The sequence below is a fragment of the Podarcis vaucheri genome (genome assembly GCF_965113315.1).
Source record: "Podarcis vaucheri genome assembly, chromosome: 15".
NCBI classification, from domain to species: Eukaryota; Metazoa; Chordata; class Lepidosauria; order Squamata; family Lacertidae; genus Podarcis; species Podarcis vaucheri.
The window spans coordinates 35,266,580-35,282,542 of NC_138753.1; the positions used below are offsets into that span (position 1 = coordinate 35,266,580).

General features: G+C 45.5%; 1 protein-coding gene across 1 annotated transcript; it reads right to left on the reverse strand.

Moving 5' to 3' along the window:
• TGOLN2 (trans-golgi network protein 2) lies at positions 1-8,408 on the reverse strand. Its single transcript, XM_082200554.1, has 4 exons — positions 8,254-8,408; positions 5,591-6,702; positions 3,568-3,651; positions 1-2,491 (listed from the first exon to the last, which is right to left on the reverse strand). Exons 1-4 carry the CDS (start codon positions 8,366-8,368, stop codon positions 2,486-2,488), a joined length of 1,317 nt encoding a protein of 438 aa, XP_082056680.1. The 5' UTR covers positions 8,369-8,408; the 3' UTR covers positions 1-2,485.
• Between the last annotated feature and the right edge of the window lie 7,555 nt (positions 8,409-15,963).

Sequence of the window (15,963 nt, forward strand, 5' to 3'; positions counted from 1 at the left end):
TTTCATGTATCCATTTATTTAATTCACCACACAGGGGGGGGGGGAATACAAATTGATTGAAAACAAGCCTGAACTTTTTCCCCCTAAAGTGTCTTTTTTTAAAGCTGCAAAAACCAGAAGCACACTTATGGGATCAAATAGGGAATGGAGGTGACCTAAAAAAGAGAGAGAAAGCCCCTCTAACCAACCACCCCACCCCACATTTGACAGGAATGTGATCCAGCAACAGAACTCGATTCAAGTGATGTTCAGCTTTTTAAAAAATTGAACGCAGAAATAGCAGGCAAGCTTTTACCTGCTTAAAACTTTAGCCTTTTGCCCGAGGTAAAAATACCACAAAATATATGAAGGGGGGACATTCCCAGTTTTCTTTCAGAATTAGAGAAACAAGTACGATGACAGAATCCACCCACCAGTGCTTATTCACCAACAGCTCGGAGCCAGAAATCCTACTGCACTCCAGAAATTTACACTATGTGCCAGAAGAGGAACTTCATCGGCTGGTTGCAAACCAAGAGGTCATTTACTGGCCAGTTGGCGGTGGGGACACGCAATACCCATCCTCTCCATTTGTTGTGTGTTTCTTATCTGTACGGCTACTTAAAAACCAAATGGTCTACAGCTGGCCCATGGACTTCCATGAGATAGCAAAGATTCATGGGCAAAGTGGCTTGGGTGTGGTCTACCCATGTGGTGGAATTGAACTGCACCACATTAGGCTGCTGGGGGGTTGCAAGGAGAGAATCGGGTTTGAAGGCTCCCCTGTGCTCATAATGGACTGCAAATTTATAATTGCACAGTAGACAACCAGATAAGCAAGTTTCCCGCAGAAGAGCATTCAAAAATGCAATTGCTCCATCTGAAGTGGACTCCATGCCACAAACTGGCTTCATTTCTGCAGGCAGAATCGGTTGAAAGGAACTGCAGAAAGGATGGGGGGGCCCACTGTCCTTCAGAGAGGGACAACTCGTGGCTTAACAGGTTTCATTCCATTTGAGAAAGCAAAGGATTTTGAGAGGAAATACACAAGACAAAATGCAACCTCAGGCAAACATCAAAATTACTTTCTCATTCACATTTCATTTCCACTTCCTTGTGGTGAATAAAAATAAAACCAGCCTAAAAGAACACTTGCAGTGTGGTGAAAGCCACCAAACCTAAACTCACATTATATAGAACAGGCTGTTGTGCATTACAACCTGCTCTGTTGAATTACCAGAAATTCGGATTTAGGAAAGAAAACAGCACTGCTATGCAATTACACATACACACACTCATGAACTACCATTTTCAGTGGTGCATTGGTGATCTATTTTACACAAGTGCCCTTCACAATTAAGAAGCGGTGCCTCAAATTAGGTTTCTGAAGTGAAGAAACACTTTTAGACTTATGTAACAAGCAATTAAATTCTTGGTTTTTAGAAGCGAGGGTCTCTTTAAGTGCTAAGACAGTGCATATGTGACATCAAACAGCAAATATTTACAGTTTTATTTTCCTTCAAAATGATCGGCCAAGGGTATATAATCTTTAAATTATTTGTGGCCTTCGGTGGATTGGAACAGCCCCGGACACAACTGCCATCCTCCTGTGACGTTTTGGAATGGGGATACGGCACTATCGATTTACAAATCAATCAAGATTCTTCTCTAAGAAGTTTGGCACAGAGTGAGGGGAGGAAAGGGATTCAAACACCCCCAATCCAAAGTCTTTTATACCAGCAGCCTCCTGATCATTTGACGTTTAGTCTCTAGTGAATCAGAAATATGCCAAATCTATCAAGAATTAGGAAGTCACAAGCCGAGTATGACGATCCTGCCTTTTCACGTATTCTGACATCTCTAGCAGTTATGTCGTTGAAACGTTGAATAATTATTTCTCAAAATTGCCATCTACAAACAGAAGACGTCCGAATGGTCTGTGTGGCAAAACATGCCTCAGCTACTGCAATGGAGCACAAAGGGAACTTCTGGTTCAATACCATGGACAGCAGTCGACAGCCTTCATCAAAGTCAACTAAAAACTCACCAGATCAATTATTATGAAAATGCCAGGGAGCCAGGAGGCGAGGAAGCCAAGCTGTGCATTAGGCACAGTGCCTCCTAAATCCAGCCCTTTGACACAGTAGAAATCATATACCACATCATTTGGAGAGATGCGCACGCGCGCACACACACACACACACTATCCCCTTTGGGTTCTTCTGTTGCAGTATGGGGGGGACACAGTTCAACTTCAAGTAGCCAAAAGGTGTACAAACACTGGATAGAAAGACTGAGGCATAATCATTTCCAAAGTGCACGTGCACAAGAAAAAGCACTTCTTGCTCCTCCCTCCCCCGGGGCACAGCAGCAGAGCTGATAGGCTTCAGGGCTGTACTCATTCATGACGGAAGGCAAGACTTCCTCCATGTTTTGTGTGTGCCCATACTGGGAACAAGGTTTTTTTTATTCAACACAGCATCACGTAAGAATTTCTGGGTTTACTTTAGATCTGCACAGAGAGAAAGAAAAAAGAAAGAAAAAATAGATTTAAATCAACTTACAAATGTACTGATGGTACTCTACACCAGATTAAAGAGAGAGAGAGATAGACATTTAATCTTACACAATGTTGGGTATGTAAAGTTAAGTTAACAGCTTTCTTACAAGTTTGAAGGAATGCCCTGAAGACCTGGGATGGCTAACCTGCAACCCTCCACAGACGCATTCATCTATGAACAAGGATAAACTTGTAAATCTTAATAAGCTACAGATTAATGCTGCATCTTTTCTGGCCTGCTGCATTTGTTGTAATTTACTCAATATGGAATGCTTTGACCTGGCATATCCTTTATTCCAAGACCCGACTTCTTCCCACTCTAGCTGAAGCGCAGTTCTATGCTTCCACCATAAAGCTTTTACCAAACTTGCACAATAAGCATTCAACTCCTGCCTCTGGTTTGGTCCTTTCAGTGCTGATTAGGACTTACTGCACAAACACAATATGTATCTCATGCAACTATATTCATGCGCCTATGATTCTCAGTTGGTAATCAGTAAAAGAGACACGCTATTTAAGAACAGAGAGAACAAAAGGAGAGTACAATTTTTTAATAAGTTGGCCCCTTTACCCTTATATTCACCTGCAGCTGTCTTTGGAGAGAAAAGTCTGGCTTGTATCAGGGATGGGCAACCTTTTTCAGCCCAAGGGTTGCAGTCCCATCTGAGCAAGCTTTCAGGAGGCAGATGTCAGTGGTGGGTGAGGCCAGAGGCAAATAAGGGCAGAGCAAAAACTGGGGATTTTAGTTTTGTTCACACACCAGTCTATCCTATATTCTGGCAAAGAAGAGGCATTATCAGAGTTCAAGGAAACACTCCAGCCAGGCAAAAATACTCAAAGATGGTGCAAAGCCAATGAGGGGTGTGGCCTGGGGCTGCATGTGGTCCCCAAGTTTGAGGCTCCCCATCCCTGGCTTATATTGTACCTTTGTACAGATTCTAACTGCAGTTGCTCAGAGATACAATCAAATCCAACCTGGTCAATAACTTCAGTTGAGTTGCTTAAGAAGCTACAGGGCAAGAACATACCTTTGGTTCCAGTAGCTGATAGTCACTGGATTTGGGTCTTCGGGTTAACTTCGATTTTTTCCCTTCAAGAGCAAAGGCAATAATCTATGGGTGGAAGAACAAACAAGTAGATAAATTGACAGCAGCTAGAGTTAATTTATCAACATTTATATCCCAATGCTTCATTAAAATGTGCAGACCTCCAATTAAAACAGAAAACACAGCATAAAACAAGATGAAAAGGAAAGAGGTCAGAAGATAGTCAACAGCAGGGAAAGCCAATGGGGTGTCCTCTGGGTGTTCTTGGGACAACAATTCCAATCATTCCAAGCCAGTACGGCCAACAGAGATATGAGAAATACAGTCCAACAACATTCAGGCTTACTCCCTAGTACAGTGGTACCTCGGGTTACATACGCTTCAGGTTAGACACTCCGCTAACCCAGAAATAGTGCTTCATTTTCTTTTGCCTGGGTGACACTCAAGGATGACTGAAACAAGGATGACTGAAGCCTCCAAGTACAGTGGTACCTAGGGTTAAGAACTTAATTCGTTCTGGAGGTCCGTTCGTAACCTGAAACTGTTCTTAACCTGAGGTACCGCTTTAGCTAATAGGGCCTCCTGCTGCCGCCGCACGATTTCTGTTCTCATCCTGACGCAAAGTTCTTAACCCAAGGTACTATTTCTGGGTTAGTAGAGTCTGTAACCTGAAGCGTCTGTAACCTGAGGTACCACTGTATATGTTAAAGATGGACAATATGTTAAGGAGTTTAACAAGAAAGCGTAGTGTTTTGAAAACTGTAGTGCCAAAATTTTTATTGTAAACACCAATTAAACATGTATTAACAATTTCTGCTAAAAGTGTGGTATTAACAATGTGCCACTTATGTGAATTGCATATTAATTCATGCTTATCAAAATAATAAATAAAAAGTGTTGCTGACACACACACCCCCACAGTGGCAACTAGGCATTCTGTTTTGGCACCCACAACCCAAGTCCCCAGAGCCATTTGGCTTCTAGGTTTTCTATCCCCTTTCTAACACTGGCAGTTTCACTCAAGATATACTGCTGATACACAAACCAATGTATCCTGGCCCTGGTCCTCACCAATGTATCGCGCAGGCCTAAAGCACACCTCACCTCTGATTGGTCCAAGAAAGTGGTCCCACTACACACCCATGACGCATATTGGGACTGGTGATGGCTAAGTTTAGTATACTGAAACACATCTCCAAAGGACCTCCCTGGGAATGCGCAACGAGGTACAAATTCTAAAACAAAGTAAGAGAAGGCAACCCATCCCTACACATCCCACTAATTTAATGGAAACTCTTATATTCTGCACCACTCAGGAAGATGGGACAAAGTCAGACCAGGGAGAATAATCCTGCACAGAGAGCAGGGGGGTAGATTAAATGTGCTGTAATTAGAAAAGCCAACTTATCACACAAATGTCAATGAATGCTTCTTGTCCCAGCCTTCACTTGAAAATACCATATTTTTCGCCCTCCTTTTTTTTTGGGGGGGGGGGAATGAATAAAAAACATTTCCCTTGCCCCCAGAACAGGCTGCTATCCACAGCCTAGGGAGCCCTGCGGGAACTCCCACGGGCTCCCCAGGCTTGCAGATATCTGCCCGAAGCGCGGGGTGCTCTGCTTCAGCGCGCCCTGCGCTCCGGGCAGCAGGCTGCTATCCGCAGCCTAGGGAGCCCTGCGGGAACTCCTGCGGGCTCCCCAGGCTTGCTGATAGCTTCCTGAAGCCTGGAGAGCGAGAGGGGCCGGTGCGCACCAACCCCTCTCGCTCTCCAAGCTTCAACGAAAGCCTGCATTCGCCCCATAGCACGCACACAGATTTCCCCTTCATTTTTGGAGGGGGAAAAGTGCGCCCTATGGGGCGAAAAATACGGTAAGTTTGACTGAGAAATATAATGATCCTTCTTTTAATGACAGCACTATTATGTCTAGCCAAACTTCTGTCACTACTGCACATATTCTGCCAAGCACCAAGACTGGCTCACACTCACAAAAGTTAAAACACCCACCTTTCGTTTATTGTGGTAAGCAATATATAAGGCAGCAACAACAATGGCTGTGGTCACCAAATAGGCAAAGAAGTGGCTGTTTTCAGGCCCATTCTTGGGCGTTGGACTAGCCCGGGAGTTCCCCATATCATGCTTAGGCTGGGTGTCTTCAAGAGTCCCCTCTCCCTCTCCACCTTCTTTGTCGTTCTCTTGATCTTCTTCAGACTGATCATCTTGAAAGTTTCCATGGGCATCTGCCTGTTGGGGAGGTCGATCGGAATCAACAGGTTTTGCCTTATCGAGAGAAGAATGTGCTTGAGACTCATCACCTTTGGAGCTTCCAGGGACACCTGGCTGTTGGGGAGGTCGATCAGAATCAACAGGTTTTGCCTTATTGAGAGAAGACTGTGCATGAGACTCATCACCTTTGGAGCTTCCAGGGACACCTGGCTGTTGGGGAGGTCGATCAGAATCAACAGGTTTTGCCTTATCGAGAGAAGACTGTGCTTGAGACTCATCACCTTTGGAGCTTCCAGGGACACCTGGCTGTTGGGGAGGTCGATCGGAATCAACAGGTTTTGCCTTATCGAGAGAAGACTGTGCTTGAGACTCATCACCTTTGGAGCTTCCAGGGACACCTGGCTGTTGGGGAGGTCGATCGGAATCAACAGGTTTTGCCTTATCGAGAGAAGACTGTGCTTGAGACTCATCACCTTTGGAGCTTCCAGGGACACCTGGCTGTTGGGGAGGTCGATCGGAATCAACAGGTTTTGCCTTATCGAGAGAAGACTGTGCATGAGACTCATCACCTTTGGAGCTTCCAGGGACACCTGGCTGTTGGGGAGGTCGATCAGAATCAACAGGTTTTGCCTTATTGGGAGTAGACTGTGCATGAGACTCATCACCTTTGGAGCTTCCAGGGACACCTGGCTGTTGGGGAGGTCGATCAGAATCAACAGGTTTTGCCTTATTGAGAGAAGACTGTGCTTGAGACTCATCACCGTGGGAGCTTCCAGGGGCATCTGCCTGTTGGGGGAGTTGCTTGGGATCAGCAGGTTTTAGCTCATTGGGAGACTGTGGAGGAGACTCATGACCTTGGGGGTGTCCAGGAACTGTATTCTCAATGGGAGTCCCTGAAATGAAAAAAAGAAAGAACATTTAGTATGTCACACCATGTAGTTTGCACACAAATGTAAATATACTGCTGTGCTGTGCGCCAGTTGAACTGGTAGGCCACCTGGTGCTCAAACCTCCACCTCTAACAGAGGTGTGCCTCTGTTGTCTTTTTCCATTCTGCCAAGCATGTTTTGAAGCATATCTACTACAAAAATGAGCATTGCAGTGTTCTATACTGCACAGTTCAATTGTGCATTCATCAAAGCTCATCTCATCTTCACAGCGCCCATTATCCCCCATCGCTAATATGCCCTGTGTCTCCCATTAACCGACCTGCACCTCACCATCTTCCCAAATGAAAGGAGCCACTTTCCCAGTGAGGGTCCAGGTAGCCAACTTTAAGGAGTAACTACTGACTAACAAGCAATTTTAGGCAATGCACTTCATGGCTGATCCTCGAGGGCCTCGCTTGTCCCTAAACATGGTTGGAGAGCTCTGCTGTGGTCAGGGGCCTCCGACTACTTTGGCCCCACTTCTACCCCCACCCTGGGCCGGATTTAGGTTTGATGAGGCCCTATGCTACTAAAGGTAATGAGGCCCTTTATATGTCCAGCTGTCCTTTGTCAACAACAAATTGTCACTGTTTTTTGTGTTGAATATATGCTATATGGGATGTGGGTGGCGCTGTGGGTTAAACCACAGAGCCTAGGACTTGCTTATCAGAAGGTCGGTGGTTTGAATCCCCGCGACAGGGTGAGCTCCCGTTGCTCAGTCCCTGCTCCTGCCAACCTAGCAGTTCGAAAGCACGTCAAAGTGCAAGTAGATAAATAGGTACCGCTCTGGCGGGAAGGTAAATGGCATTTCCGTGCGCTGCTCTGGTTCACCAGAAGCAGCTTAGTCATGCTGGCCACATGACCCGGAAGTTGTATGCTGGCTCCCGCGGCAATAAAGCGAGATGAGCACCGCAACCCCAGAGTCGGTCACAACTGGACCTAATGGTCAGGGGTCCCTTTACCTTTACTATATGCTATATAGTAATTTATGGACCTAATAGGTATCTAAAGCCATTTGCACATAACAAATAGGAGCCTACACAACACAAAACACTGTTGCTGTACGTAGGTTTTATTTTATTTGTTTTTTTATCTTATATTTTGGAAATCTACATCCAGTTTTTTTCTTTAGTTTTTTTGGGGGGCCCAAGAAGTGGGGCCCTAAGCTATAGCTTGTTTAGCTTATACGTAAATCCGGCACTGCGCCCACCCCGCAAAAGGCCTGCTCTGAACATACTACGCCGCTGCCTCCACAACCAGTAACGCCCCCCCCATAACACCTTAACTTGGCCTTAACTCCAGGGAAATGCGGGTTCAGAGTTCAGACCCTGAACCTATTCCCCACGGAACGGCCAATGGCGCGGAGGAGAAAGAGGTGGAAACACCGTCAAACGCAGGAGGCAAAGAGCGGATAAGAGCGCCCAAGAGCGCGTGCAGAGCGCGGCTCTCCCTCAGAGCCTCTCAAAAGGGGGGGGCCTGGGAGAGACGCTTGCGGGAAACAAACTCCCCACCTACCTGGGTCACCAATCCCTTCCTTCTCCGAGGCATCCTCCTCTGTGCCCGCGGGCGCCGAAGCGCCGAAGGCAACCAGGCCGCATAGGAGCAGGAAGCCCAGCCACGCCGCCGCCATGCCGGCCTGAAGGGGTTCCTTCCGCTTCTGGCCAAGGAAACGGAAGTGAGATGTCTACTTCCGGTGCGCCCCCATTGTCCGCGTTCCTGAAGCCGCTGCTATCGCGAGATCGGGGCGGGGCGGGGGCCCCGACTCTCCTCCGCGAACGCTTGAGAGGAGGAGGAGCGAAGGAGCGGGCCGATAGTAGAGCTACGAAAAGAAAAAAGGGCAGAGTGACACGCAGCCCGGATTTTTTGAATTAAAAACAAAAAGAACAACCCCCTCAAAAGCTGCCCTTGAAATGGATTGGAAAGGGGAGGGCGAGCGTGTGGGATCCCCCAGCAGTTGTTGGCCTTGGCCTTTTTCCAAAGCAGCGCCTAGGGCAGGGGTCAGCGAACTTTTTCAGCAGGGGGCCAGTTCACTGTCCCTCAGACCTTGTGGGGGGCCGGACTATATTTTGAATTTTTTTTTTTTTAATGAGTGAATTCCTATGCTCCACAAATAACCCAGCGATGCATTTTAAATAAAAGGACACATTCTACTAATGTAAAAACATGCTGATTCCTGGACCGCCCGGGGGCTGGATTTAGAAGCTGATTGGGCCAAATCCGGCCCCCGGGCCTTACGTTGCCTACCCATGGCCTAGGGCAAGCGTAGTGAGAGGATGCGGAGAATGGAGCGGACTCAGCTTCTACAACTTGCAATGAATTTGGTTTCAGGAAATTAAAATGGGCTGCTTGCAATGCATGACCATGTACCATGATAATCCGTAAAAATTTTCAGGGCATGCTGTCATTTAAAGAACACAAGCGATGGCTTCTTGTATGATGAGCACCCTCCCCCCACCCCCAACATTTGCTCTCTTATATGGTCTGAATGGCTGCAGCGCTTTTTTGTGGCAACAGTGCTTTTTCCTTTGCCTCCACTTAGAGAGGGACAACGGATGTCGATCAAAAAAGATCACAGCGTGGAAATTTGTTAAAAGGCTAGCCCAGTGTGATGTACTTCCATCAACCCCAAGCTAGCATGGCCAATGGCCAATCAAACCTTTTGCCCACAAGCTGTTTCTCCAAAATTTATAGCTAAGAAGAGAGCTACCAGAGGATCTTTTAAGTGTATAGATGCAGTGCTGCAAACTCAACCCCCCTTGGAATATGATATGGTGAGGGACAATCCTGATGGTGTAACTACAAATTCCTGGCTGAGCTATTGGAAATTTTGCTCCAAATGAAATAGGTAGTTCTCTCCCGAGAACCAAAAGGTATACTAGCACCATTGAATAGGTTCCTACTGAAAAGATGAATGGAAGCAATTTTTTTTAGACTAAGTTGGATACCTGGACAAAGTGGAAGCGACAAGCGTGGCCAATGGTCATGGGTGATGGAAGTTCTCGTTCGCAACATAATGGAGGGCACCACGTTGGCTGCCCCTGAATGGGCTAAATCACAGTGTGTGCTTTTTAGCATCCTCAGTGTTGAAAGGAGCAGTTAACTGTACAGTACTATGGATCAAAGGGGACGCGGGTGGCGCTGTGGGTTAAACCACAGAGCCTAGGATTTGCCGATCAGAAGGTCAGTGGTTCGAATCCCCACGACGGGGTGAGCTCCCATTGCTCGGTCCCTGCTCCTGCCAACCTAGCAGCTCAAAAGCACATCAAAGTGCAAGTAGATAAATAGGTACCACTCTGGGGGGAAGGTGAACGGCGTTTCTGTGCGCTGCGCTAGTTCGCCAGAAGCGGCTTAGTCATGCTGGCCACATGACCCAGAAGCTGTTTACCGGCTCCCTCGGCCAATAAAGCGAGATGAGTGCCGCAACCCCAGAGTCACTCACGACTGGACTTATGGTCAGAGGTCCCTTTACCTTTACTATGGATCAAAGGACTTAGAGAAGCTCTTCCAAAGGGGTAAATGTGCTGATAATCTCTTACAGCAACACATGTGAAGACGACCTTTTAAGACTTAACAGGTTTCTGTTGGTGTAAGCTTTTGCCAACTGGAGTCCACTGCAGCCATCGAGGAAGGTAGCAGATTTAAAGCACATACACGTCTGCTATATGTACATCAAAGCTTGTTAGAAGGTCTAAAAAATTACTCTGACAATGGTAATGGAGCGCCATCTTGTGGCCTATATGCTTCCTGAGTTCTTAAAAATCAGGGAATGAGTGAAAAGCTTAGATTTTACCATAAACTGGTGGGGTTCTTTTTTGAGACAGAGAGTTGTCAGATCTTTGAGAAGTTTGTCCTGGTGCCCCCTCCCCCCAATTCTATGGTATTCCGTGGAGGCGGGGGAATTAACACAAGATATCAACTTAGAAAGAAGAGAGACAATTCACATTACATGGTTTTTAAAAGTGGATTCAAAAATAATAATTGCAAACTCATTTGGATCGGGCATTTACCCTTCTTTGGTTATAGTAAAGGCTCAAGGTTTTATTCTAAGGCAGAAAATAGAGAAGGGAAAATAACTAGACGGAGAGTCATTAAATACTAGCATCATTGTACTAAGATGAAACAATGTAGTCTCCTGAGCCTTTGTTTGAGTGAATAATGCTGGGAATGGGTGGGGAGACCATAACCCTCCAGATGTTGTTAATCCTCTCATATACTATCTTAATTACAAATAATCAATATAAATGTAGGCATATTTATACTTTGTCTCAATTTAACCATTATTACAGCTGGTGTAGAGAGTTGTAATAATAAAAGCATGTCTATATGCTTCACACTCACTCACTCATTTTTGCCCTTTCTTCGTGGATTAAGGCCGATTCAACACATAAAATTATGGCCCAAACTTTGGGGTGCTTCCAGATGTGGACATTTTAGCAGCACCACATCATGGCTTTAAGATGGAAAGAGAATAGCCACCCTGTTGCAAAATGTCTAACAATGTGTAGTGAAGTGATAGCCAAATGTTGGAAGCAGGGTGATCTAATAATAATTTATTATTTATACCCCGCCCATCTGGCTGAGTTTCCCCAGCCACTCTGGGCGGCTCCCAATCAGTGTTAAAAACAGTACAGTGTTACATATTGAAAACTTCCCTGAACAGGGCTGCCTTCAGATGTCTTCTGAATGTCAGGTAATTATTTATCTCTTTGACATCTGACGGGAGGGTGTTCCACAGGGAGGGCGCCACTAACAAGAAGGCCCTCTGTCTGGTTCCCTGTAGCCTCACTTCTCGCAATGAGGGAACCGCCAGAAGGCCCTCGGCGCTGGATCTCAGTGTCCGGGCTGGACGGTGGGGGTGGAGACGCTCCTTCAGGTATACAGGACCGAGGCCTGTATTGGGACCACTGTGATCACAAGTTTAAATACCCCCCCCCACCAAAATTTACTTTTGGATCACGATTACTCCACACTCAAGCTACAATTTAATGTCGGGACACACACACAAATTCAGCATGAAGGCAATGCCTTTCGGATAGGGTAGGCTTACGAGTGGATTCCTAGAGAGCAGAGTTGGACCGTAATGAAGGAAATGGCTCGAACCTAGAAAACGGTTGAGACGTTTAATATAGGCCATAACCTAGTGACAGGTTGGGTCACCTTCACCTGTGGAAGCACAGAGATATTCTATTAAATTGGAAAAGTTGTATTTTCTGAGTGAAAGGGGCAGAAAAAAAGGAAGCAGTCACGATGACTGGGGTATGTAGCTTTTCTTGCTGCCGCAGAACATTTGTAACAGGAATGCAGAACCGTATTTTTTTCCATTGAGGGCCCAGTTTCCTTGCGGGTAATATGTTGGCAAGATGTACACCATTGGAGTTCATGGCCAAAGTCAGCAGCTGGCAGAGCCAAAAGTTAGCAGGCTGCCTTTCCTTTCTCTTTCTGCCACCCCCACCTCACTCATACATGATACACACATGAAATTAGGCTGGATGTTACTCCTTTGGATTGCGGGTTGCCCTCGCTTGATTTAAAGGCACTGGCCAGAATTGGGGCCTTGGCATTTTTAATCTTTAGAAATGAACGTCTGGAGCTCTTCCCATACTTTGGAGGACATACCCACATGAGTTGGGGGGAGGGGGGAAGGGAGGGAGGGAGGGAGGGAGAGAATCACCACCGCATCTTATTTGAGCCACAGGAGACTGCTAAGATTTCACTCATGACTTTGTGGTTTTGTGAAATGTCACGGTCTCTGCTAACTCTCTGAACAGCCAAGGGTTTTTAAGCCTGCTATGCGAATCCTGATTTCCCCCAAACCGAAACCTTTGCCAAGATTTTTCTGCACGGAGCAGCAGCCGGGATGGGATGGCTCCAACAGCCCTGCAAATGAAACCTAAATGGCCTTGTCTTTGGTTTTGCCACGCTTTTTAAATGGGTTTGCCACAACCGGTTACCAAAAATATTCATTTCCGTGAACGTGACTATGGGCTATGGGAACACTCCTTTCTAAGCTAGCTCTTCCTTTACGATCAGCACGTTTCTTTTGTGTATGCAAGGGAGACCGTTTTTTCATCTGGAAATAAAATGTAATTAGCATTATGTTTTATTTTGCAGCTGCGCCTAATGAATTCATCCAGAAAAGATGAAGAGCTTGGAATAGTTCCCTCCATGCAAACACTGCTGAATATGCTCCCACATAGAGAAAACTGAGCCAGAGCAGGTGAGTTTATACTGTAGGAAAGAAATTGGTTAGCCAGAGGAAGCTAATTTGGCGCTGCTGAGTTTCAATTTGTTCGGCTACCGTGCCTGATGTTGCAAACCACAATCTAGGACACTGAATGACTCATCTATAGGTTTGTGCTGAACTACCAAGAATCTGTTGTTGTTTTCCTTGGTCCACCAGCACCATAAGAGAGACACATCACAAACTATTAATGCTTGAATCCTGTGCACACTTACCAGGAAGTAAGCCCCCCTGAACCCTTAACTTCTGCATAAATATAGAATTACATTGCATGATTGTGATCCCATGCAGACTTTACCAGGAATAGGTGAACAAGGAAACAGCTGTTTCAAGAGTATATCATAGAATCATAGAATCATAGAGTTGGAAGAGACCACAAGGGCCATCGAGTCCAACCCCCTGCCAAGCAGGAAACACCATCAGAGCACTCCTGACATATGGTTGTCAAGCCTCCAAAGAAGGAGACTCCACCACACTCCTTGGCAGCAAATTCCACTGTCAAACAGCTCTTACTGTCAGGAAGTTCTTCCTAATGTTTAGGTGGAATCTTCTTTCTTGTAGTTTGGATCCATTGCTCCGTGTCCGCTTCTCTCATATAAACATGTAAGCTCAGGTGGCATGACTGAGATTACATTAAATGATATGAGCCATTGATGCTTGTGCGACTGAGCCATAGTCTTGTCAATGTCAGTACAGTGGATGCTCGGTTTGCGAACGTGATCCATGCAGGATGCACGTCCACAACCCACAGCAGCACGTCTGCGCACGCGCGGGTTGCGATTCAGCACTTCTGCGCATGCGCAAAGAGCGGTTCAGCGCTTCTGTGCATGCGCGACTGCCAAAACCCAGAAGTCACCCATTCCGGTATTTCCGGGTTTCGGCCCCAACCCAAAGTCTGTAACCCGAGGTATGACTGTATAGGCAATTGTCAAGAGCCTAGGCGGAGGCAGGATTAACAATCCATTATCTTATATCCTATCTTCTTAAGATCTTATCATTTATTTAAATGCTGCCTTTCAGCCAAAATAGCCCCTCAAGGCAGCTCACAAAGAATAGAGAAACATAACTGTAAGAGTGCGAAGGACCATCTCGTCCAAACCGCACCCCCCCCCCAGCAGGAATCTCAACTAAAGCATGCATGACTGATAAACACACAAATGTAAAGGATAAAAATTCAAAAACAATGTATTTAACATTTTTAAGGTATTGAAAAAGTACCTTAAAAATGTACATTCCTGTGCCTGAAAAAGGGGCAAAAAGCATTCCCCACAAAAGTGTTGAGAGAGAGCAAAAGTTAAAAAACAACAACACCTGGGCAGCTGCTCTTTCTTATAAGGGTCCCAGGCATCATCATCATCATCATGTTGTAAACTTAGGAGCAGCAACTTTTTGCAAGGTCTGCTTTGTAAATCAGTGGTCTGGGTGGGCGGGATGCCTTCAAAATAGAAACCTGAAAATCCTTGGGGCACCCATGGCTCTAAGTAAATGTTTCAGAAATCCTCAGAATCCCCTTGCTCCTCAGTTTCTCTTTATTTGGGCATTTATACAAGAATTTAGGGACGCGGGTGGTGCTGTGGGTTAAACCACAGAGCCTAGGACTTGCCAATCAGAAGGTTAGCGGTTCGAATCCCCGCGACAGGGTGAGCTCCCATTGCTCAGTCCCTGCTCCTGCCAACCCAGCAGTTCGAAAGCACATCAAAGTGCAAGTAGATAAATAGGTACCGCTCCAGCGGGAAGGTAATCGGCATTTCCGTGCACTGCTCTGGTTCGCCAGAAGCGGCTTAGTCATGCTGGCCACATGACCCGGAAGCTGTATGCCAGCTCCCGCGGCAATAAAGCAAGATGAGCACCGCAACCCTAGAGTCGGTCACAACTGGACCTAATGGTCAGGGGTCCCTTTACCTTTACCTTATCCTTAAGATTTATACAATAATTTAGCTCTGAGTGTGCTAACTTTTAGCATGAATAAGATTTTAACTTTTCTGTAGCAGTTAGAAGCCGCTCAGCAGTGGGACCAGATGGACTGACTTCTAGATATTACAAATCGTTGAAGGAATGGTTGACTCAACCATTAAAAGAAGTTTGTAATGAGATCTTTGAGGGAAAGAAGGCACCTGAATCGTGGAAAGATGCATATGTTTCACTCATACCAAAGACAGAGACTGAAAAGACTCAACTGAAGAACTACCGCCCAATATCACTACTTAATGTGGATTATAAAATTTTTGCAGACATTTTGGCAAAAAGATTTAAAAGAGTGTTGATGGAAAGGATTCATAAGAACCAAGCAGGCTTTCTCCCTAAAAGACACCTGGCAGACAATGTAAGGAATGTAATAGACATTTTGGAAAAGCTAGAGGTGAATATAAACACTAAAGCAGTATTGATTTTTGTGGACGCGGAGAAAGCCTTTGATAATATTTCTTGGAGCTTTATGATGAAGAACCTTCATGGGATGGGGGTAGGCCAAAGTTTTGAGAATGGTATGGCTGCAATATACTCTGAACAAAAGGCTAAATTGATTGTAAATAATGTAGTAACTGAGGAACTTAAGATAGAAAAAGGAACACGACAGGGGTGCCCAATTTCCCCATTGCTTTTTATTTCCGTTCTGGAGGTGTTGCTGAATATGATTAGAAATGACCAGCAGGTTAAAGGAGTGCAGGTCGGAGCTAAACATTACAAGTTAAGAGCGTTTGCAGATGACTTAGTTTTGACTTTACAAGAGCCAATCACTAGTACGAAAAAGGTTCTAGAAATAATACAACAGTTTGGCCAGGTAGCTGGATTCAAATTGAATAAACAAAAAACCAAAGTTTTAGGAAAAAACTTAACAGATATGGAAAAGGAGAAATTCCAAGAAGAGACAGGGCAGACAGTGGTTAAGAAGGTCAAATATTTAGGGGTTTATTTGACATCTAAAAATGTGAACTTGTATAAAGACAATTATGAAAAATGTTGGTCAGAAATTAAAAAAGATCTAG

What these genes read in the sequence shown, in the direction of transcription:
- TGOLN2 (XM_082200554.1), bottom strand. Translation starts at nt 8,368, where the DNA reads ATGGCGGCGGCGTGGCTGGGCTTCCTGCTCCTATGCGGCCTGGTTGCC. An exon ending in GGAAGGGATTGGTGACCCAG is followed by an intron (nt 6,703 to 8,253) that starts GTAGGTGGGGAG and finishes TTTTCATTTCAG; the next exon opens with GGACTCCCATTGAGAATACA. An exon ending in CTTACCACAATAAACGAAAG is followed by an intron (nt 3,652 to 5,590) that starts GTGGGTGTTTTA and finishes TTCCACCCATAG; the next exon opens with ATTATTGCCTTTGCTCTTGA.